This window comes from Lathyrus oleraceus, chromosome 1, assembly GCF_024323335.1.
Source record: "Lathyrus oleraceus cultivar Zhongwan6 chromosome 1, CAAS_Psat_ZW6_1.0, whole genome shotgun sequence".
In the NCBI taxonomy this organism is placed as follows: domain Eukaryota; kingdom Viridiplantae; phylum Streptophyta; class Magnoliopsida; order Fabales; family Fabaceae; genus Lathyrus; species Lathyrus oleraceus.
Window position 1 is genome coordinate 287,235,321 of NC_066579.1, and position 24,969 is coordinate 287,260,289.

Here is a 24,969-nt window from a genome sequence, read left to right on the forward strand (position 1 = left end):
TAATCTTTCATATTCTTATACATCTTCTCTAATCTTTCATTTTCTATGTTTTTTTTCTATTATAATGTTTCAAATATTCTTTTATATTCCTTTATGTTGTTTATTTCACTTTCCTCCTTTATTTATATATGATTTAACAAAAATCTTATAAAAAATCGAACTAATTTTTTTCTCTTTCAATTAAATAACTTTTAACGACAAAAAAACATCCTAATTACAAATAATATTAATTTAAAATTGAAAAATAAAATGTTCACAAAATTTACAGAAAAGCCCCTCATGCAATTTTGTTCTCTGAATAATGAAATATATATTAGTACAAAATAATTTCAAAGCCAAAGTGTCACCATACACCCACAACAACTTACTAGAAGCGACATCAGCAGAAAACAGAAGAATCTGAAAATCAAAGACCATTTCCATTTTCATTCATTATCTTCATTTTTCATTTCAATAATCTTCATGTTTTTCGCAAAATCAAATTCCTCAATTTAACCCTAAACCCAAACTCACATAAATGGCGAACAAGAATTTCAGTGTGTTTGAGTTCTGGTTTTGCGTTATCTGCATCGTGATCTGTGCTAGGGTTTGTTCTCCTGGTAGATCCGATAAGGAGACTCGAGATAGGTTTTATGGTAATATGCTTAATTCGTCTGCACCTGATTCCAATGATGGTACTTTGGCTAAGATGTTCGATCGTGTTCTTGAGAAGGAGTTTTCTGAGAATGATACACCTGAAGGTTTTTTCTTTTTACTTTTCATTTTGCATTTTAGTTTTTGTTTGGTTTTTTGAGATGATAATTTGACAGGGTAGTTAAAGTTTGCGACTTTTTGTTATTACTAAGTGGGAAATTAAGTTTGATGGTTTAGCTAAACTTGGAAGTTATGGAGTACTATCTATATATTTGGCTTTTTTTGGATTGATTATTCAATGGGAAATTGGCTATGAAGGATATACACAGCACTGACACTAACACATAATCTGGTAATATTTTGTGAAAACACTTCTAATAGTTTTAAGGGATTAAAAGAGGTTGAGTGTTATCACATGCGTTGGTGTCTTGTCGTTGACACCGACATAAGGGTAAGGCTGAAGTGTGAGTAGAAAGTGAGATTTGAGTTCTTAAAATTGAGGGTGTTAAAGTGGAGGCTATGATGCATAGGTACGGGTACGGTACCCAGTGCTGGTACCGGTACAGGATACGGCATTTTAAAAAAAATCAAAAAAATCAAGGTACGGGTACGTTAATAAGAAATAAGAATTTTCTATAAAATGTATAGTAGAGAACTAAATTGTTAGGTTCATAACAAAACACCACTATTAAAAATTGAAAAAAAACCAAAAATAATGTTAAAGATACAATAACAAAAAAATTAAAACACATAAATATACTATATTGATATTTGAGAAAACCACAAATTTTATTCAAAACCGAATAATGAGAAAAAATGAAGTACCACGAGTACGGTACGAGTACCCGGTACGGGTGCGTATCTGGTACCGGTACTTCACCATTTTAGAAGTACCCATGCTTCAGCGAGTGGAGGGTTATGAACATGATTATTTTAAATTAATAGATGAAAGTTTAACAACTCTATAGTTGTGTGTGTACTTCTTCAGGATCTCAAGTTAGTTTTGTTTGTACAGTTTTTTGTAGAAGAGAAAATCGAGAAGACATGTGAATAAGTTTGGATGTTTTCCACAACAGAGTTTTGTTACATCATCTAATTAACGGTAGTGAAAAATCTAAACAATTGATCGTGAGATAGTTTAGTTTGCGTGCCAGTCTTCTGTATCTTTGAATTTTAAAGTGACTGCCCCTGATTTTTAGAAGTTTGGAATTAAGATTCCTAGGAGTGTCATCGTGTTTAGCATTCATCGAACATGTATTCTTTTAAATGTTCATAAGTTCATTGTATATTTTACCAATGAGAAATTTCAATACCATCCTTGGATAGTCTTACCTCTATCCCCAATAAGTATCAGAGCCTGTTAAGATCTATTGTCTAAAAGTGACTACCACCCATATTCTACCCAGCGGATACTATAGTATAGTATCCTACTCATTGCATGTCTACATACAATCTCAATATCTATAAAGATTAATTTTACCCTATTTCTATACATACATGATATTGTACATAAGAACCTTCAGGTTAGCTTTTTAGTGATTTGGAAAAGTGTATGGTTGAAAACATGAAATTGTAGACTCTGAATGAAACAACTATGAAAGAGGTGAGTGAGCATAGGCAGTGGAGGTTGGCTTGTAGGTAGATTTAATTGTTCATCACTGTTTTTTTGATATTGGAGTCCTATTGTGCTATAGTTCTCTTAGTCGATCGTGGAGTACTAATTGCATCTTGATCTGATGCACTGTACTGCTCCAAATTTAGAAATTGGCAGTAAGTCATAGTAGGAGAGACGTGCTTTACTTGTTGAGACTTGAGAGACATGTTTGAGCTTAAAATGATGTTGAGAGATGTACAAGAATTTGCTTTTCCCTCTCACTGCCTTACATTTAATCACACATGACTTATGAAGAATACCTTTTATATTTTTAAATAGAGATACTTTATGCATTTTTAAGTGTATATGCCATGGATGTATATATTGGTATGACATGGATATAATCTGTCCTTTATCCCAATAACAGTTCCCTTTCTATAATATTTCTTGTAATTTTAGTCGAACTATTACTTTCTTCTCTTTTATATTAAATTGTTAGTTTAACTTTTAGAGTTTGTTTGTGAGATGAAACTCTAGAATCATTGTTAGCATTTGAAAAGTGAATCATTTTGCTTATATATTTGTTTTATTTAGTTTGACAACTATTCTCATTGATCCTTTCCTTCTTTAACAGAACCTGATAAAAACAGCTTCAATAACAGTGTCGCTGATCAGCAGGTAGGTCTGATACTCTGATTTTCAAAGGTGGCGTTGGAGTAGTTATTTTCATTGAACATTAGCTGGTGTTTCATTGTGTATAAATGATTCCTGGACTATATACATGTCAATTTCAAATTTATATGATACATGTTAAGTGAAATGAATTTATTTGTGGGGATCATATCCATTTCAAATCCGTTGAACACTTGCTGGTGTTTCATTGGTGCTGTAGTTGGGAAAGAAGAAAAGAGGTGAAGCAATACTCAAAGCGATAAGATTATATTGATATTATGTATCATGATGTAACAAAAAAAGGTAGTAACACTAAGGTCATATTTATACTAGTAGTTAGGTTTAGAGCAAGTGTAGTGCTACAAGTATAATCCGAAATGTAATACACTACGACTACTAAACCTAATAAAAACAAGGGAACCAATAATAAAACTTAAAACAAGGTAGTCTAAAGTTAGTCTAAGATATGCTGAGTATGCTGTGAGATAATCTAACACTTACCATTTTTCACGAGTTCAGCGGATTTGCATGTAAACATCATCATTCCCATCAATTTTTTAAAGGAAAAGATGAGTTTTGACATTCAGGTCTTCTATTGCAGGCAGTACTGGAGACTGTAGCTAAAATTACTCATGATAAAGCTAAGAGAAATGATACGCGTGAGGGAAAGTATGATCACATATTGTAGTTTCATGGTTTCTATTTGCAATGGATACTGAGATGTTACTTTATTCGTCTGCCATAACTGTAATTATTTTTGGATGTTTATTATCCTCAGTGGCACAAGATCATTTCAGTTTCAAGATGTGTTCTCTCTGGAAAGTGAAGATTCTGATGACGTGACAACTTTGATTGACAAAAAGGTGTGCTTAAAGTGATCTGAAGCCTTCAGGGTTCTTATCAGCTATGTTGTTCAATACTTCTTTTCATGTTTGAACCTTCTTACTTGTTTATGCTATTGCATGACAGGACAATGTCTTTGTGATGTCAAACAAGAAATCCAAATATCCCGTGCTTCAAGTGGATTTGAGGTTGATATCTATTTGATATTTTTGACTTTATAATTACTATTCAGGGAATTCTTTATCAGCTTGGTTGACTAGTTGGACAATAGTCAATTGTGTTATAAGTTGCTCTAAATTTGGATAGCATTCTTTGTTTCTGGGTAATTTCTAATGCTGTGTAGACTGTTAGTGTTGGGAACCGTCTAGTCGTGTTGCTCTCTATTTTGCTTTCTTTTCTTCATTTGGAAAGTAAATGGGTTTATAGTTTTCTTTTTTTGTTCCCGGGGGTTTATATGCATAAAAAAGAGAAGGAAGGTATCTTATGATGATGGATTTGTTTTAGATTTTGAACAATTATTGTTTCCTTTAAGTCAAATTTATGATTTATGAGTTTATGTTCTCGTTAAATGTTAACATTTCACTTTTTATTTTTGAAATTTGTGTTTTTGCAGTCTGTGCTATTTTTATTTTACCACCACATTTAGTCAACAATTTAGTAATCTCGCATTCGTGCAGGCTAATATCAGATTTGGTGGTCATCATAGTTTCTGCGGCCATCGGTGGAATAGTCTTTTCCTGTTTGGGGCAACCGGTCTGTAGTTGTTACTATTCCTTCCTACGACATCTGTCTCCTAGTTGATTTTTCGCCTTTGAGTTCTACTTTAGTCATATGATATGATCTATTTGAGTATGCAGTGTTTGATTACATCTACTTTTTTTTTATACATGTAGGTTATTGTGGGGTACCTTCTTGCAGGCTCCCTTATTGGACCAGGGGGTTTGAAATTCATCAGTGAAATGGTACAGGTATGTTGTTTTGAATGACTCACATTCATTTTTAGTTAAAGCAAGCTGTGATCAATTTTCAGAGTGCCTAATTTAATAAACATATGTGGCCGCACTTACTGCAGTGATTCAAGACTATATTTCATAATTTAATTGACTAATAATAGTCTCTCGAGTCGAAATATAGATTCCTCCACAGTCCATAATAGTCCACAGTCCATATGAGTACCATATGAGTCTGAAATATAGATTCTTCCACAGTCCATATGATGTTCTTCACAAGTTTCCACTGCCATTAAATCGTTCTCCATTCATTAGAAGTTTAGTTTAGTATTTCTCACTCAGCTGCTAGTAGTTCACTCAAGATTTTAACCTCTAAGGTGGATGCAGGTTAGGAATTTGGGTAATATTAATAAGTATTACATCAAGTAACTGGAGTTTTGCTAGTGATAGTGTTATGGGTCCAATTGGTTGTTGTCCGGTACTATGTGAAGAACTATTATAATTCATTTAATGGCTTGATAAAATTTAGGGTTGATTAGCCCCAAACAAAGCTAACTAAGACTTAAATAGAATAAGTTATGGCAGTCCATGACTAACTACCCCATCGATTAATGAAACCATCAAGAATAATATTTCAATTGGGCTTTTGAACTTTGAAGTTCAATATAAGCTGTAATGTTTCTCATGTCACTCAATGATGTCAATTGTTTTTTTCTTATTGCTTGTTTACAGGTTGAGACTGTCGCTCAATTTGGGGTAGTGTTTCTTCTCTTTGCTTTGGGGCTGGAGTTTTCCTTAGCAAAGGTTTGCTATTCCTGACTTGCTAGAACTTTTCTGTCTAGTTCCTTTTTCTTAATAATAATCTGTTAAATTTTTTTTCCATTCAGTTAAAAGCTGTGGGGCCTGTTGCTGTTTTTGGAGGACTGCTTCAAATTGTAATATTCATGTTCCTTTGCGGAATTCTTGCCATGGTATGGTGCTAACTTTGGCTGACGCGGTCTTCCGTACAATTATGCTGTAGTGGACACTAAACTTTATTGGACATTTTCTTTGCAGTTATGTGGAGGAAAACTGTCTGAGGGTGTTTTTGTTGGTTCCTTTCTTTCAATGTCATCCACAGCAGTGGTATGCCTTCACCCCATTTCCAGAAACTTACAATATGTATTGTTATTTTTTTATCAGCCAATATGTATTGTTGTTGATAGTACAACAGATTCCAAGAATGATTTATTAGTTATTCTCACCTTTTTACCAGGTGATAAAATTTTTGGTGGAGCGGAATAGTAACAATGCTCTTCATGTTCAAGTTACAATTGGCACTCTTATTTTTCAGGTATCTTTCGTTTTGTGTTTTAAACAATAAACTTGTTAACATATCATGAAGTAATGTACGCTGAAGTTTTCATCTCAACTTGTATTTCATTCATTCCTCAGGATTGTGCAGTGGGTTTACTATTTGCTTTACTCCCTGTTTTGGGTGGAAACAGTGGTCTTTTACAAGGGATTATTTCAATGGGAAAACTGTAAGTCTGTTGATATCGACTTTCTGTCTTGAATTTTGTGTTATTTTATAAATTCCTTTTTGCTAATGATAAATAAAAAATGGTAAATTAAGTTACTCTAATATGATGTTAAGATATTAGTTACCGATAAAATAAAATACATATGTTAGAAGATATTTTATCACATTCTAACAGTTTTTAACTTCAGGTTGCTAGTATTGTCCTTGTATCTCACTGCTACATCAATACTGACTTGGTCGTTTGTTCCTCGCTTTCTCAAACTGATGATGCGGCTCTCATCTCAGGTTAGGCTAAATCTTATTTCATTAACTGCCAACTTATTAGCAATATGTGCAGTTCATGATATTTTTTTTATTCCATTCTCCAGACAAATGAACTTTATCAGCTAGCTGCCGTTGCTTTCTGCTTGTTATCTGCATGGGTAAGAAAACAAATGAATTTTAGAGAAGTGATTTAGAACTCATGGTCTTGTGTAACATGGGTCTTAATGTGAGTTTACTGGAGTTAATATTTGCGACGATGTGCATTTTGTTAACGTTTTAAAATCACTTTCCAGTGCAGTGATAAGCTTGGTCTTAGTCTTGAGCTGGGTTCATTTATGGCAGGTGTTATGATTTCCACAACAGACTTTGCTCAACATACTTTGGACCAGGTATTGCCTTGGGTTTCAACTTATATCAGACTTATTTTTCTTGCATAAAGTGTTTTCCTAACAATTTTCTATTTTCTATTTTCTGATGTCTTGTGATACATATCTATCTTGGGATTACTCGATACACACTTCACTGAAGTTTAATATTTTTACTCTTTTGTTTTCTATTTGTGCAATATTGATTAATTATTAACTATAAATTTTCAATGACGTATTTGCAGCTCTTTTGTTTTCCACCTAACGTAATACATTTATGTTTATGTACTGTAGGTGGAACCAATACGGAACCTATTTGCAGCTCTGTTCCTCTCAAGTATTGGAATGCTTATACATGTGCAATTCCTTTGGAACCATGTAGATATATTGCTTGCATCTGTTATTTTGGTGGTGGTTGTTAAAACCGCTGTTGTTTCTATAGTTACAAAGGCCTTTGGTTATAGTCTTAAGACAGCATTTGTTGTAAGTATACATAGCCTGTTGGAATAGATATATATTATATTATATTGGTTAATTGTACCGGCTTTCATATTTTGAATGCTCAATACCTCTCTTCATGATAACTTAGGTTGGTATCTCACTTGCTCAAATTGGAGAATTTGCTTTTGTTCTGCTGGGGCGTGCGTCAAATCTTCATCTTGTTGAGGTTTTTATCCTATCCTATCCCCCTTTTGTCTCTTCCCCATTCCTTTTCTTGGTGATTTTTATCAGTGTCATTTTTTGCCTTTCCCATTTTTTCCTTACTTTTTGGGTCTCTTGCTAACCATTGATTATGATACTTTAGGGGAAAATGTATCTTCTCCTTTTAGGGACAACGGCTTTGAGTCTGGTAAGGTTCAATCAGAGAGAGGTTCATCCATTCTTTCATTCGTTCTTATGGTTTAACCATAAAATTGATGTTTTACAGGTCACAACGCCGCTTTTGTTTAAATTGATTCCGGCTGTCATGAATCTGGGTGTTCTCATGCACTGGTTCCCCTCTGAAAATGGCTCACAAAATGAGGTCTATCTCGTTCTCTCTCATATACCCCCTTCCATATATCTGCGTCACTTTTATCTTGACTTTCATTCCCTTGACTCTCAAGAGAAAGTTATGCATGATATTTCATACCATAGCCACATATGTTGGTTACCCAAAAATCATAGACTGTATAACAACATAACTCCTCTTTTACTCTTTAACAGGGGAAAGCTTTGATGATTGAGGCAAACAGAATGTTGTGAATCTCCAAGTTTTCATGACATCAAACAGTTCTCTACTTTTTTGGTGGCCAATGAAAATCAGTCTTGTTGCATGTTCGACGATGAGCTTAAGAAGAAACAGTCAGTATAGCGACTCACTTCCATTAAAAATCGATAGAAGATCTCATGGATGTACATAATAAACATACGATTATTGTATTCTTTTAGCAAACAATGTATAGAGGATGATGATATTACACGCCTGTCTTGTTGCTAACGCTGATCTAATCACATCATACACTAGTTATAGCTTGTATCTGCTGCCATGAATTTGCTTTGGATGAAAATGATTGACAAATTTTTTTAATGGAAATATTGACCTTACCTTCTAATTTATGTAGCACTGACACATCTGAAAAAGTCGTGTTAGTGGTCTTTGTCGGTGTTTGTCGAACACTGTCCGACACTTAAGATAACATTCAATTTACTTATTTTTTTAAGTTATTACTTATGGCTGTGTATTGTTCCATTCGAATGTGTGTAACACCTTAAATTGCATCATAATCAACAAATCAGCTTTATATCCTTAAATGGTGGAGAGATAGATTGGTTATTGTCTAATGGTTTTCCAAAATTAATTCAAGATAAAGTCTTGACATTTAAAAAAAAATTAAGATACGGGTTATAAAATAACAAAAAGAGTTATATTGTTTAAATAATAATAAAATATTAAAATTATAAAATAATTTATTTAAAAAAAAGTTAATATCTGTATAATAATATAAATAAATCATACTTTAAAAATATTAATAAATCATAAATCATAAAATTATGGCTGAATATGAATATTTTCCTCTCCAATATCATTAACAAGAACGACTTTTAGTTCAGGTTTATTGAGATAAAGACTAACAACTTCAAGAATATTAACTATATCAAATAGATCCCATTTATCTCCACCATTATCCCATATTTTATTACTCCTTCACTATAAATCTTAATATCTCTTGAGAAAAGACAAATTTATATGAACAAAAACTAAACCCTCAACTCTTTTTAGATTGTGTTTATTCCTTTTCAATGTGAATAAATCTATTTGTACTTCAATTTCTCTCGACAGAAGAAAAATTTGACTGTAAAAGAATATTTTTTATTTATAAATAGAATAATTAACCTAATTTTTATTCAATAAATTTTTTTCCAAATTATACCAAATTTTTTTTAGCAAATCATTCTGAGCGGAGTTTCCCACCCACTTGCTTCCTAAAAGCTCAAAATCCCTCCACCATATTGACTTTTGACCACTTCTTATGTTGACATCAATACCACATGAGCTCTACTCTATACTTTTATACTTATGTTCTATCAAACCTCTCCAGAGGACTTTCCTAATCATTTACTACCTTCCACATCCATTTCCTCAAAAGTGATAAGTTCAATGCTTCTACGTGCTTGATTCCTAAACTACTATCTTTCTTTGTTTTCATACATCCATCCAACTGACCCATTTAATTCCTTGTTTGAAATCCCTTTGAGGCTTGATAATTTCATTCAAACCTATTTTGATACTTTAAAGAATGAAAACAGGTAGATAGGTATGTTGCACATAGTTAAATTCAAGAGACTGATCCTTCCTCCTATTAATAATAACCTCCCTTTCCACGATGATAGTCTGCTTCTCATCTTTTCAATAGTTGGTTTCTAAGTTGAGAAACTTCTAGGATTTGAGCCAACTGGAATTCCTAAGAAGGTAAAAGGGATAAATCCCTTACAATAAAATAGAAAGTGTGATGCAACTTCCAAAATGAGCTCTCACATTCAGACCAATAAGCCTGCGTTTTAAAAAAATGATTCTTAACCCTTATACAAGTTCAAATCCTCTTAAAATTGCCTTTATGGTCCATAGATTTTTCCAAGCACATTTCCCTAATAATGTTGTATCATATACAAACTGGAGTAATTGAAATGCTTCTTCTTCATTGATTATTAATCCTTTGAACATTCCCAATTTGTGACTTTCTTCACCATTCCTGCTAGCCCTTCAACTCCTGTTGTAAAAAGGAAAAGGGATAGAGGATCCCATTGCCTTAAACCTCAACTATTCTTAAAGTCATCAGTGGGGATTCCATTTACTAATATTGTGAATTAACTATAAAAAATACAAGCTTCCATCCATTGCATCCAACTATCTCCAAAACCTAGTCTTTTTAACATATATTAAATAGTTCCATGATACACAGACATATATGCCTTTTCATAATCAACCTTCACCATCAAGAAATCCCCTTTTTCCCTCTCCACCAAATCTAATATCTCATTAACCACTAGCACTCCATCTAGCATCTACCTTTATGAAACAAAGCGAGTTTGACTCTTTGAAATTAATTTTCCCAAGGTACTCTTCATTCTTGAGGCTAGAATCTTGGATAAGATTTTGTACAAACTTCCTATTAAACATATAGGTTCGTAGTCACCTAATTATTTAAAAATCTAAAATTGTAGCCATGTGACCCTGAGCTTTTTTCCATGTAACTTTTCCATATTGCACTTTTCATTTCCTCGTAAGAAAATTTCTCCTCTAGTTTATCCCTTACCTCCAAAGACATTCTCATAAAATCTATTCCATCTAGTTCACAGATGTCATAGTTTTTCTTTTTAAATCTCTCCTCAAAATATCTTTTCACTTTTTCTTTAACCTCAACCACCCCTTTTATTCTTCCTCTATTAGTTTCAATTGATACTAGAGAGTTTCTTCTTCTTCTTCTTCTACATAAAATTAAAAATATCTTGTGTTTAAATTCCCTTCTTTAATCCACTTTTGTCTTGACTTTTTCTTGAGGATACTCTCCTTTATTTTTAAGTTTATCCACACTAAATTATAAGCTTTCCTCCTCTTATTCCCTAATAGAGATTTTAAGTCATTGTTGCTCTCACTTATCACTATGTCTAATTCATTCAATTCCATCACCACCTCCTCTACTTTTAGATGTACCCACCCAAAGATATCTTTATTCCACCATCTCAGTATTTCCTTCAATTTTTCCAACTTTTCTTTCGTCATGTAGGTTTTTTTCCTATACACCTCCAAAGCCTTCCATTCATTCTCAAGAAAAAGCTTATCCACTTTTGTATTGACTTTTCCTAAGGAGACTCTCCTTTCTTTGTAAGTTTATCCATACTAAATTAGAAAATTTCCTCCTCTTATCCCCTAATAAAGATTTGAAGTCCTTGTTACTCTCACTCATCACCATGTGAAATTCATTCAATTCCATCACTTCCTCATCTTCTTTTAGATCAACCCACCAAAAGATCTCTCTATTCCACCATCTCAGTCTTTCCTTCAAATATTTCTACTTTTCTTTCATCACATGAGCTTTTTTCCCATACACCTCCAAAGTCTTCCATTCATTCTCAACAAAAAGCTTATCCACTTTTGCTCGAGGTGACTCAGATGGAAAATTGCGATCCAAAACGCAACAGAAGTTAAAATTTTCCTTTAGTGATCCTTATGAATGGTCATGATCAGTGATAGAAATCGTTACCTCTTGTGGCGATTAAAACCTTTGATACAGATCTAAGGAGTGATCACGAGCGTTGAATGGTGACAACGCCTTTACTCAATCCACACGAACGAATTCCTTTATTCTCAGTGCTAGCTGCTACGAATGAAGGCTTTGAGTGTGCGTGTGTGTGTGTGTGTGAGAGAGAGAGAGAGAGAGAGAGAAGAGAGAGAGAGAGAGAGAGAGAGAGAGAGAAAAGAGAGAGAGAAATGAAATTTCATCAAGTGAAATGCTTCTGCACAAGGGTTCTATTTATAGAACCACTTGTGTGGGATGTAAGCTAAAAAACCCATTTAAGTGTATGTGGCCCATGTCTTATGGTATACCAAAAATCACTTAAGCGCGTGGTACCTTACCATATTTCATATTCTACTTAAGTGCACCGTACCTTACGATGTTCTATAATTTACTTAAGTGCACTGTATCTTATGGTGTTCCTTATTTACTCTATCTATCATCAATCTGTCCTTTTGTGTGTGACCCTGTAGGTTTTCGCGACATTGACAATTATATTAAATCACGTATTTAACATAATAAACAGTGAGCGGTATCTATCAACACATCACTGCTACCCAAGACACGAAAATATCATGTGATCTGGCAAATCCTTTTTTTGTGATAAAACTTGTGTGTACAATTACCCTTTTTCCCTTATGTCTATATTGAACACAAGGCATAGATCATGTCATCCTTGTCCAGTTCAATATTGGGCCCTTAGATATTTATCCTATTACGTGGGATGGGAAAATTCCATATAGGTCACTCATGTCCCTCAACATGCTTCGTGGAGTATCCATCAACTGTCTTTATGGTCATCCAGTTACGGATAATGTTTGATCAACAATAAAGCACTCAACTCTACATCTAGGGTCCATAGTGGTTTCAGGTTGAAGGGTGGTATACACCACTATCACCATGAGAATAACTTATGACACTTTGCATAACATTCTATGTAGTATTCTCATAGGGGTCAATCCAGTATAAATATTACTCATAATATTCATACCTATATTTAAGACTTGATAACTCCTTATCCATGATCTATGACATGTGATCACCAGTCTATATACATAATAGTCTTAATGCTTTAATGTTATCCCACTTCACAATAAATCTCGACTACGGATACTTTAAGAATAATGTCCTTATGTTTAATGGGATCTCATGATTAAGTCATACTTGATACATTAAACGGACTAGCTATTCTAGAGACTTTATTAAACAAACATAATAAAGAAAAAACCTTTTATTATTAATAAATAATTCAATACAAGTACCAAAAGTATTGACCTCTAGGGCTTACACTAAAAATCTCCCACTAGCACTAGAGCCAATCAGGCATACCCCTAATACCCATAGATCTAGTATGACCATCATGCTTTTGCTGCGCAAGAGGCTTTGTTAATGGGTCAGCAATATTTTCAAGTGTAGATACTATGCATATTTTCACGTCTCCTTTATCTATTATCTCTTGAATGAGGTGATAACGCCTAATTATGTGTTTGGATCGTTGGTGAGATCTAGGCTCCTTAGCTTGTGTGATAGCACCATTGTTATCATAATAGAGATCAATGGGATCCACAATGCTATGAACTATGCCAAGTTCACTAAGGAACTTTTTGATCCAAACAACTTCTTTCGCTGCACTTGAGGTAATAATATACTCGGCCTCAGTTGTAGAATCAACAACTATATCTTGCTTTAAATTTTTCTAACTCACAGTGCCACCGTTTAACATAACCAGATTGCGATCTAAATTTATCCTTATCTATCTGGAAGCTAGCATCGATGTATCCAATTACATCAAGCTCTTCCTGACATTCACATATCAAGAGTGAGTCCTTAGTCCTTCTCAAATACTTAAGGATATTCTTGACAGCTACCCAATGAGCATCACTAGGATCAGATGGTACCTACTTGTTACACTTAAAGCATACGAGACATCTGGTCGAGTACATAACATGGCATACATGATAGATCCTATTGCAAATGCATATGGAATCTTATTCATGCGATCCCTTTCTTCCTTAGTTGAAGGGGATTATGTTTTTGATAGACACATGCCATGTTTCATAGGTATGAATCCTTTCTTGGAATCATGCATATTAAAGGGTCTCAACACTTTGTCTGTGTATATACTCTGACTTAGGCTAAACAGTTTTTATGATCTATCTCTATAGATCCTGATTCCTAATATATAGGTTGCTTCACCTAGGTCCTTCATAGAAAATCATTTCCCCAACCAAGTCTTTACTTGTTGCAAGGTAGGGGAATCGTTTCCAATGTAATATGTCATCTACATATAATACCAGGAAGACGATCATGCTCCTACTAACCTTCTTGTAGACATAATGCTCACCTTCATTCTTAATGAATCCATATTGTTTTACTGTTTCATCAAAATGAAGATTCCAGCTTCTGGAAGCTTGCTTCAATCCATAGATTGATCTCTATAACTTGCATATCTTTTGGGCTTCTTCTGGTATGTCAAATCCTTCAGGTTGTGTCATGTACATATCCTTAAGAAGATCTCCATTAAGGAAAGCAATTTTGACATCCATCTGCCTTATTTCATAATTATGATATGCAGCGATAACAAGTAAAACCCGAACAAATTTAAGCATTGCAACTGGTGAAAAGGTTTCATCATAGTCAACCCCATGAATTTGTTTATATCCTTTTGCAACCAGCATTGCCTCATAGGTATGTACCATACCATTAATGTCAGCCTTCTCTTTAAAGACCCACTTGCATCCTATAGGGTCAACTCCTACAAGAGGCTCTACCAAGGTCCAAACCTGGTTTGTGTACATGGAATCTATTTCAGATTTCATGGCTTCTAGCCACTTCTCAGACTCGGGACCAGTTATGGCCTCTTGGTAGGTCATAGGCTCATCTTGATCCATGAGTAATACATCACCTTGATCAGTTATGAGATATCCATATCTCTCAGGTAGGTGACGTATCATGCTTGACCTACACTGGTCTTGTTCTACTTGAGCAGGTTGCTCTTCCACAACTACTTGTGTTTCCTGCTCTAATTCCTCCATAGGTGTATCAATGCTTTGTGATTCTTGAATTTCTTCAAGCTCTACTTTCCTCCCGTTGATTCCTTTAGAAATAAAATCCGTTTTTAGGAAAACTCCAGTTTGAGCGACAAACACTTTGCCCTCAGAAGGATTGTAGAAGTAATACCTCTTGTTTCTTTAGGATACCCCACAAATAAGCATTTGTCAGATTTGGGCTCAAGCTTAGTTGAAATTTGTCGTTTCACATAAATTTCGCAACCCCAAATCTTCATGTAAGACATATGTGGTTTGTTACCACTCCATATCTCATATGGTGTCTTCTTAATCTTTTTGGATGGAACACAATTAAGTGTGTAAGCTGTTGTCAATAATGCATGTCCCCAAAAGGAGTTTAGAAGATCGGTGTGACTCATCATGGATCAGACCATGTCTAAGAAGGTTCGATTTCTTCTCTCAGATACACCGTTCCATTGGGCTGTTCCAGGAGGAGTAAGTTGGGATAAAATCCCACTCTCTTTCAGATGGTCATCAAACTCTAGGCTTAAATATTTACCACCTCGATCTGATCGAAGAGTTTTAATATTCTTACCTAGTTGGTTTTGTACTTCATTCTTGAATTCCTTGAACTTTTCAAAGGACTTTGATTTGTGTTTCATTAAATACACATAACCATATCTACTAAAATCATCAGTAAATGTGATGAAGTACTGAAAACCTCATATGGCTGGTATGTTCAGTGGTCCACATACATCAGTATGTATGAGGGCCAAAAGATCATTAGCTCTTTCACCTTTTCTTGTTAATGGAGACTTTGTCATCTTTCCAATTAAAGAAGATCTGCATGTCTCATATGATTCATAATCAAAAGAGTCCAAGAGTCTATCTTTATAGAGTTTGGAAATGCGTTTCTCATTTATGTGGCCTAATCGACAATGCCAAGTGTAAGTTGGATTTAACTCATTAGGTTTTATTCTTTTAGTATTAATGTTATAAATAAGCATTTCAATATCAAGGACATATAGTCCATTGTTCATTTGTGTAGTAGCATATAATATATCATTCAAATAAATGGAGCAACAATTGTTCTTTATTATGAATGAAAAACCAAACTTGTCCAAACAAGAAACGGAAATAATATTCTTGTTAATTGCAGGTACATAATAACAGTTCTCTAACTGAATTATTAAACCACTAGGTAAAGTCAATACATAAGTTCCTACGGCTAAAGCAACAACCTTTGCTCCATTGCCAACTCGTAGGTCTGTTGGTGTAAGCCTTAGAGGCCAATACTTTTGGTACTTGTATCGAATTATTTATTAATAAGTAAATGCTTTTTTCTTTATTATGTTTGTTTAATAAAGTCCCTAAAATAGCTCGTCCGTTTAATGTATCAAGTGTGACTTAATCATGAGATCCCATTAAACATAAGGACATTATTCTTAAAGTATCCGTAGTCGAGCTTTGTTGTAAAGTGGGATAACATTAAAGCTATAATACTATTATGTATATAGACGGATGATCACATCTCATGGATCATGGATAAGGAGTTATCAAGTCTTAAACATAGGTATGAATATTAGGAGTAATATTTATACTGGATTGACCCGCTATGAGAATACTATATAGAATGTTATGCAAAGTGTCATAAGTTATTCTCATGGTGATAATGGTGTATACCACCCTTCGACCTGAAACCACTGTGGACCCTAGATGTAGAGTTGAGTGTGTAACACCTCAAAATTTGCCCTCCTCTCTTGGGACTAGCTGAGCATATTGCATATCATTTTTTAGGACATTAGGCATTGCATATTGCATATCATATGGCTACATTGTGCAAGTCATCCTTCTAGGTCTTGGTCAGAAGATAAAAGGTTGATAGATGCAAGCTAGGGTTTCATTGGACTGATCATTAATCATCTGAGGATGTGTGGTACAAATCAGGGTTTCTTGGTTGTCAAGGAGATTGATCTTCATCTTGGTTGCAATGATACATCATCATCATCATGGTTTTGTCATCATCCCAGAGATTCAAGAGATTGATCAGATACCTTGAGATTAGGGTTTTGACCACTGGTCAACCCTAATCAGTTGAATCATCTGCATTGGGCCAATCAGGGCTTGGCAAGGAAATGGGGTCTACAATGGATATGGGGATCATCATGTGATTATATTGAGCTTATGGAAGCTAGGGTTTCATCATTGAGCCATTTCATCAGGAGTTTGAGGCTCAACTTGATCAGTGCATAGCCAGATTCATCTATCAGTCAGAAAAGTCAACTGTGGTCAACTGTGCCAGAATTGATGGATTTGGAGGTGGGAGAGGGTTGGATACACTTCATTCATGTTGAAACAAGTTTCATTTGACATTTCAAACATCAAGAATGAAGAAAATAAAATCAGATGGAAAGTTTCCAAAAATAGCAGGTGACTTGTAATTGAAAGTTTCCAAAAATGGAAAGTTTTTCACCTCAAAATTACATGTCCAAAGATGTTTAAAATGAAAATTTGTTCAACATGAAAGTTGTAGATCTTGCTCTCACCTTTCCAAAAAGTCCAAGAACTTGAATTTCTCATGTGTGGTTGGCAAGTTGTGATCAAATCATTTTCCAAAAATGCCTAAATTCAAAGTGGCATAACTTTCACATGGAATGGCCAAATTGGATGATCTTTCTTTGAGCAAACCCCATTTCACATGTACTTTCATGATGCATGGTCATATTTCATCAAAAATGGTCATGGCAAAAAGTCATTTTTCAAGTGATCTATTTAAAAATTGGTGGGAAAATAAGTGACTTTGTGAAATACAAGGTTTTGGCACATAAGGCTCATTCCCACACATCACATACATCATTTTAGACTTGCTCCAGCTGGTTTTTGCTGTCATATTGGCCTGATTTGGAAAAGGCTATTTTGGACAATACACTTGAAATCACATTTCACTAATTCATTCAATTTGGTAATTGTGATTAGCAAAGTGGATTAAACATTGATATATAACACTAATTGTAACAGAAATCATAATCACTTTTCACATTTCAAGATCTAACTACTTTTTCATCAAAAACCTCTCAATTCTCCAAACTTTCTTCATACATTTTTCATCATTTCTCCAAGAATTCTTCATCAATTTGGTTCATTCTTCTTGGATCTACACTCTACAAGACTTGGTGAGGAACTGTTCTGTGAAATCCATGCCAAAAGCTTGATGAATCGCAACTGTTGAAAGCAAGCTCTTCCATGGCATCTTCATGATTCTTGCAACTGAAGCATCATTGAGCTAAGCTAGCCATTCCAATCACTTTCCACATCATTGAACTACTTCTGTTTTGGTGTTTTGGCCTTGGAAACGCGAGGATTCTTCACTGCCATCTCCATAAGGTATTTTTTCGATTTCTCTAATTGCTCAAATTGTGATATGGATTTGATAGGTCTTTGATCATAGAACATCATGCTGCTTGTGGTTTTCAATTTGATTGAGATTTGAGAGAGAAATCTTGAATTGAATTTTTGATGTGAAACCTATTCTTGATCGATCCGTCCAGTACATTAGGAATTAGGAAATTTCATAATGATATTATGCTTGTGCTTGCTTAGACGGTTCCAACCATATGCCATTTGTCCATTTTGGTGCAACTTTGTTCTTGATGATGATTCTGGTGATGAACTTGGATGAATGTTGATGAACACGTTTCCAGCAAGTTTTTGATCCATCTTTCTTGATTTCCATTTGAATTTCGTGTTTGCCACGAGAATGAACCAATAGCGTGCTGCCATGCAGTTTAATGAAACTGCAGCGTTTTGGCCTGGCGCATGAGAATTACGAAATTGCCATCAGCTTCAATTAATTCATTTTAGGTTTTAAATAATTATTTCATTTTCACAATTAACTTCAAAAAATCATATCTAATTCATCCCTAATCCAAATTGAGTGGGAACTTTTTTGTTGATCTCCAAATTGTCTCTAGTTTTTTTTAGGCATAGTAGTCAAAGTTGTGCCTGGTGATTTTGTTGACTTTGCCTAATGCCTTTGACATGTATATATTTTGTGTATGTTTCACCATTTTTAACATGAAATCTTGATGCCTTAGCCAAAATGCATGAAATTTTATAGGCTTGTTCTTGACTCCTTTCTGGTGATTTTGATGTGTAGTTTGTTAATTTTGGATTTATGGTTTACAAGATATGAGGTGTTCAAGTTGAGTGTGACAATGTGTGTCACACTATGTTATGCTGTGTTCATGAATTTTTTTTCCATGCCTATGCTTTGCCAATTGCTCTCAAATTTTGCATGTGATATCTTGTATATGTCTAGTTTTGCCATGATTTTTTGTAGGATTTGTTGAGCCATTTCCTATTTGATTGGGATTTTTGCTTGCTGTTTAGACATTTTAGGGTTTTGCTTGAGTGATTGCCTTACATGCTATGTGAAATGCTCATACCTTATCATATGAAGATGAAATTTGATGGAGTGATTCCTAACATGCTCAATGTCATTTTGGTTTTGGTCCCATTCATTTCCCATTTGTTTCCACTGTTTTGCATTTGCTTGAAGTTGATGATTATTTGGATGTATGTTTCATGTGTATGCTTTGCCATATCATTCATAAAATGATGATGCTTCCAAATAAATTCATGAAATTTTTGTGCTTATTCTGGACTCTTTGATGGTGATTTTGGTATGTAGTTTGTAATTTTTGGATACCTGGTTGAGGAGATATGAATTTTTGATTAGAGGTGTGACAATTTGTGTCACACCAAGCATTGTGAACTTCATGATTTTATTTGATGTGCTTAGGGATGTTTAATTGAGCCAAAATTTTGCATGATTTAGCATATGTATGTTAAGAACACATGTGAATTTTTCTGGATTTATTGATGACATTTCCTATTTGATTGGAATTTCCTCCTCTGTTGGGTCATTTTGTGATTTTTTGTGACACATGTTTGTATTTGATTTGTGAAATCCTCATGGTTGATTGGATGAATGTGAAATTTGACATGTGAATTCTAGACACATTATAGGTCATTGTGGTTTTGATCCCATTCATTTATCATGTTTTGTCACTGTTTTATGATTGATGGAAGTTGATGTTTGTTTTGATGCCTTGTGTTGGCTTGCTTGAACTTGTCTGGACTTTTTGATTTTCATTTCCCTACTTCCTCTTGTCCAAATGAGCTGAAATTTGATATGCTATTCATTGGATATGTTCTGTTTAGACTTGAATTTTTGAGGAATTTATTGAAATGTTTTGATGGTGATCATTCTGTTTGGTCCTTTGAGGTTGCAAATTGCATGTTTTGTGTCTTTTCTTTCATGAAATGATGATGATGAATGATATGAGCATGGGACCAATTGGATTTGTTTCTAAATGAATTGATTGTGATTTTGATTAATTTTTACTTGCTGTTTTGGATTTTTCATCTCCTTTGGACCCTAGGCTTGTCCTAGTGGTCTTGTTTCTCACTTTTGAGTTGTGTTTCAGGTTGAGATGCAAATGCTTTAAGGAGAAAAATGAAAGTTGATTAAATTGAGTTTGGTTGCTTGTTGTAAACTAACTTGTGTGTTTTGTAGGATGCTTGGCTCAATTGAGTTGATTGTGCTTTGCACATGGCATTGACTGTACATATTAACTGTTAACTTTGCTGTTTGACTTTGTGACTTGAATACTGACTATACTAGATTGATTTCAGGTACCATAGTCGCTTTAGTTCTTTAAGAACTTGCTGTGCTGCTGCTTGGTTGTATAAACCAGTTGAGGTAGACTCTCTTGTCTCCATGTAGTCTGGAAGACCTGGCTTGTTATTTAGCCAGGCAACTGTCTGAAGTCCTCCTTAAGAGGCGATGTTTGTGATTGTTTATTTTTGTCCCCAAGCAGGTAAAGATCTTGATTAAGGCAATTGACGGATAAGAGAGATATGCAATCTATCTCCCGCTATTCTTGTTGAGTCGTCCCTCTGCTCACACCACTGTGTTGACGCATTGGGACAGTAACCCAAGATCTTGTACAGTTGTACAGTTGAGTCAGAGTCTTGAGTGTAGAAGGCTTCCCCCTTTCTGAACCCACACTCCTTTGTCTGAAGCTCTCCCTGGTCAGGGATAAGAGCTGTGAAGTCTAATCTTCACTCACCTTTCATCTGACCCTTTGTTTGAGCCTCACTTGACTGGATATAGTGTGTGCTATGTGAATATTTGATTTGCTTTGTTTATGCTTGCATGCTTTGCTTCTTCCTGGTTAGGATTAGCTTGCTGTTGTGCAAGTAGGTAGAAACCATAACATAGGGCAATGATGCATGCTAACACCTAGGCTCGAGTCCAGCTCCCTAGAAGTGCGTCTCCCTTTGTATCTGGTTAGAATTTCTTTCCCGTTCAGGGGAACTACGTCGCCCTGATCCTCATACCAGATGAGGTACGTAGGCAGGAGACCGTGCGAGGTCTCTCCGGGCACTTTTTTTTCTTTTTGTATGTGTTTGCTTGTTGTTGTTTGTTCCCTCTTGTGTGTCAGGATATGGATGTAAGACCAGCGATTGGCTGTCCGTATCCTGATTGTGTTTGTTTGGTTCGGAAGCCGATGTAAGTCCAGCGATTGGCGTTCGGGTTCCAAGTTTGCCTGTGTTTGTGTGTGTCTTGTTTGGCGTGCGTGAGCCGAACTACGGCAGCTCTGATTCTCGTTCCAGACGAGATACGTAGGCATAGGACGCGATGTCCTAGCGAGCCCTCTCCTCTTTTCCCCCCACCTGTGTTGTCTTCAGTGTGTGTGTGTGATGTTTGTTTTAGCAACCTTTTCTTTCTTTTGAGCGTGGATCCCGTCGAGTACGACGGACGTGAGGGGTGCTAATACCTTCCCCTTGCGTAACCGACTCCCGATCCCATTCTCTTTGGTCGCGAGACCATGCTTTTTCCAGGTTTACTCTGAGCGTTTCCTTTCCCTCTTTTGTGATAAATAACACACGGTGGCGGCTCTGTGTTGTGTTTTGTTTCAGCCCGCCGGTTGTTTTTCGCGGATGCGACAGAGTGCTTTATTGTTGATCAAACATTGTCCGTAACTAGATGACCATAAAGACAGTTGATGGGTACTCCGCGAAGCATGCTGAGGGACATGAGTGACCTAGATGGAATTTGCCCATCCTGCATAATAGGATAAATGTCTAAGGCCCCAATATTAAACTGGACAAGGATGACACAATCTATGCCTTGTGTTCAATATAAACATAAGGGCAAAAGGGTAATTATACACACAAGTATTATCACAAAAGGATTTGTCAGATCACATGATATTTTCGTGTCTTGGGTAGCAGTGATGTGTTGCTAGATGCTGCTCACTGTTTATTATGTTAAATACGTGATTTAATATAATTGCCAATGTCTCGAAAACCTACAGGGTCACACACAAAAGGACGGATTGATGAGAGCTAGAGTAAATGAGGAACACCGTAAGGTACGGTGCACTTAAGTGAATTGTAGAACATTGTAAGGTACGGTGCACTTAAGTAGAATACGAAATATGGTAAGGTACCACACGCTTCAGTGATTTTTGGTATATAATAAGATATGGGCTACATACACTTAAGTGGGCTTTTTAGCTTACAACCCACACAAGTGGTTCTATAAATAGAACCCTTGTGCAAAAGCATTTATTTAGATGAAATTTCATTTCTCTCTCTCTCTCTCTCTCTCTCCACACACACACACACACACACACACACACACACACCACACACACTAAAAGCCTTCATTCGTAGCAGCTAGCACTGAGACTGAAGGAATCTGTTCGTGTGTACTGAGTAGAGGCGTTGTCACCATTCAACGTTCGTGATCACTCCTTAGATCTGCATCAAAGGTTTCAATCGCCACAAGCGATAACGATTTCTATCACTGATCCTGCCCATTTGTAAGGACAACTAAAGGATAAAATTTTAATTTCCGCTGCATTTTGGATCGATATTCTCCTTCAGTGGTATCAGAGCCACTTACGAAACCATGCATCTGATAGCTGTTTATTTTCTGTTTATTCGGTATTAATATGATTAAAAGACATAATGAATTAAATAATAAACGAGTAATTAAATTTGGCATCATGTGTGTATGATTTGGATGATTGATGTTGACTATGCTTCAGAATCCGACGTTAGTATGGTGAAGCAGCGATACATCGATCGTCAATAGGTTACACAATTGAGATCGATCAAGTTATATATATGATATAAGTAATTCTGATGCAAAATACGGTATATATAATATTCTGTTTATGTTTTATTCATTCAAACACTTGATAGTTGTTTTCCTTTGAGCAATCAATTGTCATTTGCTTAAGAACCCAACATTAGTATGGTGAAGCAATGGCGTGTTGATCAATCATACTGAATTAACAATCGAGGTGTGTTTGACGGTATGAAATTGTTGCATTAGGGTTCATGACGGTACAAGGGTTATGCTGTCAAAGAGTTATGTAATTAGGGTTGTGACCGCGCGAGAGTTGTGCTTTAAAGTATCAAGTGTTGATGCGAAAACTGACGTCGATTTCAAATAAATTGTTCATTAAAGTTTTGCTTTATGCGATTAGGGTTGTGATTGGGCAGCGGAACCCCCGACTAACTTTGCATAGTGTGATCAGTCACCGAAATTTAATTTGGTTTATTTAATTAACAGAATTTAAAATAATAATAATAATAATGTGTTTATTATTATTGTCTTGTGGTGATCGATTATGGCCTTAGTTCTTCTTTATTTTGTTTTTAGGATTTTAAAATACGACTTGCGTGTCGTGCCTCTCTTTTAATCTCTTAATGTAACTTCTTTTCTCATTCACTCCCTCGTATGTAAAACGAGTTTCTTTTATATAATGTAATGTTACGAAGAAAGAGAAGAATACAATCTCAAAGGAGGACAACCTTGAAGATCTTGCTTGGAGAAGCTTAGATCGTTATTAGGTTAGCTTAGGTTTTCTCATTGGCTTGGGAGAACAATTGCGCTAGGGGCAATAACTGTTTCATTTTTGTATTTATGTTGATGCATGTGAATGTATGTTGAAGCACGTGAGAAACGATTTATATGATAAATAAGCCGGTGCGATCAGAATAATTGCAAATTCTCTCAAATTATATATTAAGTTTATGCTTTCCAAGTTTTAGCACTCATCAAGACTAGTATCGAATAATGTAGATTTCGCCTACGCGAGGTGCATGTTCTATATTAGTAAGGTGCAATGGGATAATTGTAATATCCAATTGCTAAAACAATGGGTCAAACTTAACTAAACAAATTATAATAAGATTATATACGTTTAGAAGCAAGAGTTAAAAATGATCCATATGATGGATTGGAATAAGGAGTTATTCACCCAACTAAAATATTCGAGAGTTGTATTAGATACAATTGGAAGGAGTTCCTACCTAAATAACCCAGTTTTGTGTAATCCACTTACGCGGACTTAAAACAAAGTGAAATGTGGATCTCGACCCACTAGAAAATCTTCCAACGGGATTTTCCGAATCAAATGATGAGGGTCATTTGTTTTGAGTAAAATAGTGGGAGCATATTTAATTAAAGGCCTAATGAAATATGTTATTTTAGTGATACTTATATTTTCATATTTTTCATGTAGATTACCATGCCAACCAACACCTCTAACAACATTTTACGCTTAATCCTTGATAAGGAAAAATTGTCTGGGACAAATTTTCTGGACTGACACCAAAATCTGAGGATTATCCTCAAGCATGATAGAAAGCTGTATATCTTGGAGAAACTTGTTCTTGAAGAGGAACCCCCTAGTTCTACACCTAAGGCAGAAAGAGATGCTTATAAGAAGCATGTCGATGATACCAATGAAACAGCCTGCCTCATGCTAGCTACCATGATCTCAGAGTTGCAAAAGCAACATGAGAACATGGAAGCGTTCGATATGATCGAACACCTGAAGATGCTCTATCAAGAGCAGGCAAGGCATGAAAGGTTTGAAGTTTCAAAATCCCTTTTTCAAGGCAAATTAGCCGAGGGAGCCCCTGTAGGTCCCCATGTGCTCAAGATGATTGGTTATGTGGAGAACCTTGAGAGGTTGGATTTTCCCCTCGGAAAGGAACTTGTGACTGATTTGATCTTGCAATCGTTGCCAGATACCTTCAGTTAATTTGTCCTTAATTTCAACATGAATGATATGGACAAATCTCTTCCTGAACTGCTAGGCATGTTCAGAACTGTTGAGCAGAATCTAAAGTCAAAAGGGAAGTCCATTTTGATGATCGGAAATGGAAAGAGACTAAATAAAAGACCCACCAAGCAGGGTGGTAAAGGGAAAGGCAAGTAAGTTGCCAAACCCAAACCCATTGCTCTTGCT

At 35.3% G+C, this 24,969-nt stretch overlaps 1 protein-coding gene across 1 annotated transcript; it reads left to right on the forward strand.

Annotated features, from left to right (window-relative positions):
- Positions 1 to 249: 249 nt before the first annotated feature.
- On the forward strand, positions 250 to 8,438 carry LOC127130786 (K(+) efflux antiporter 5). Its single transcript, XM_051059753.1, has 20 exons — positions 250 to 740; positions 2,862 to 2,905; positions 3,501 to 3,568; positions 3,678 to 3,762; positions 3,869 to 3,930; positions 4,420 to 4,495; positions 4,636 to 4,710; positions 5,425 to 5,496; positions 5,580 to 5,663; positions 5,749 to 5,817; positions 5,948 to 6,025; positions 6,127 to 6,215; positions 6,403 to 6,499; positions 6,583 to 6,636; positions 6,772 to 6,867; positions 7,138 to 7,326; positions 7,433 to 7,510; positions 7,649 to 7,693; positions 7,772 to 7,867; positions 8,050 to 8,438. Exons 1-20 carry the CDS (start codon positions 518 to 520, stop codon positions 8,086 to 8,088), a joined length of 1,719 nt encoding a protein of 572 aa, XP_050915710.1. The 5' UTR covers positions 250 to 517; the 3' UTR covers positions 8,089 to 8,438.
- Positions 8,439 to 24,969: the final 16,531 nt, after the last annotated feature.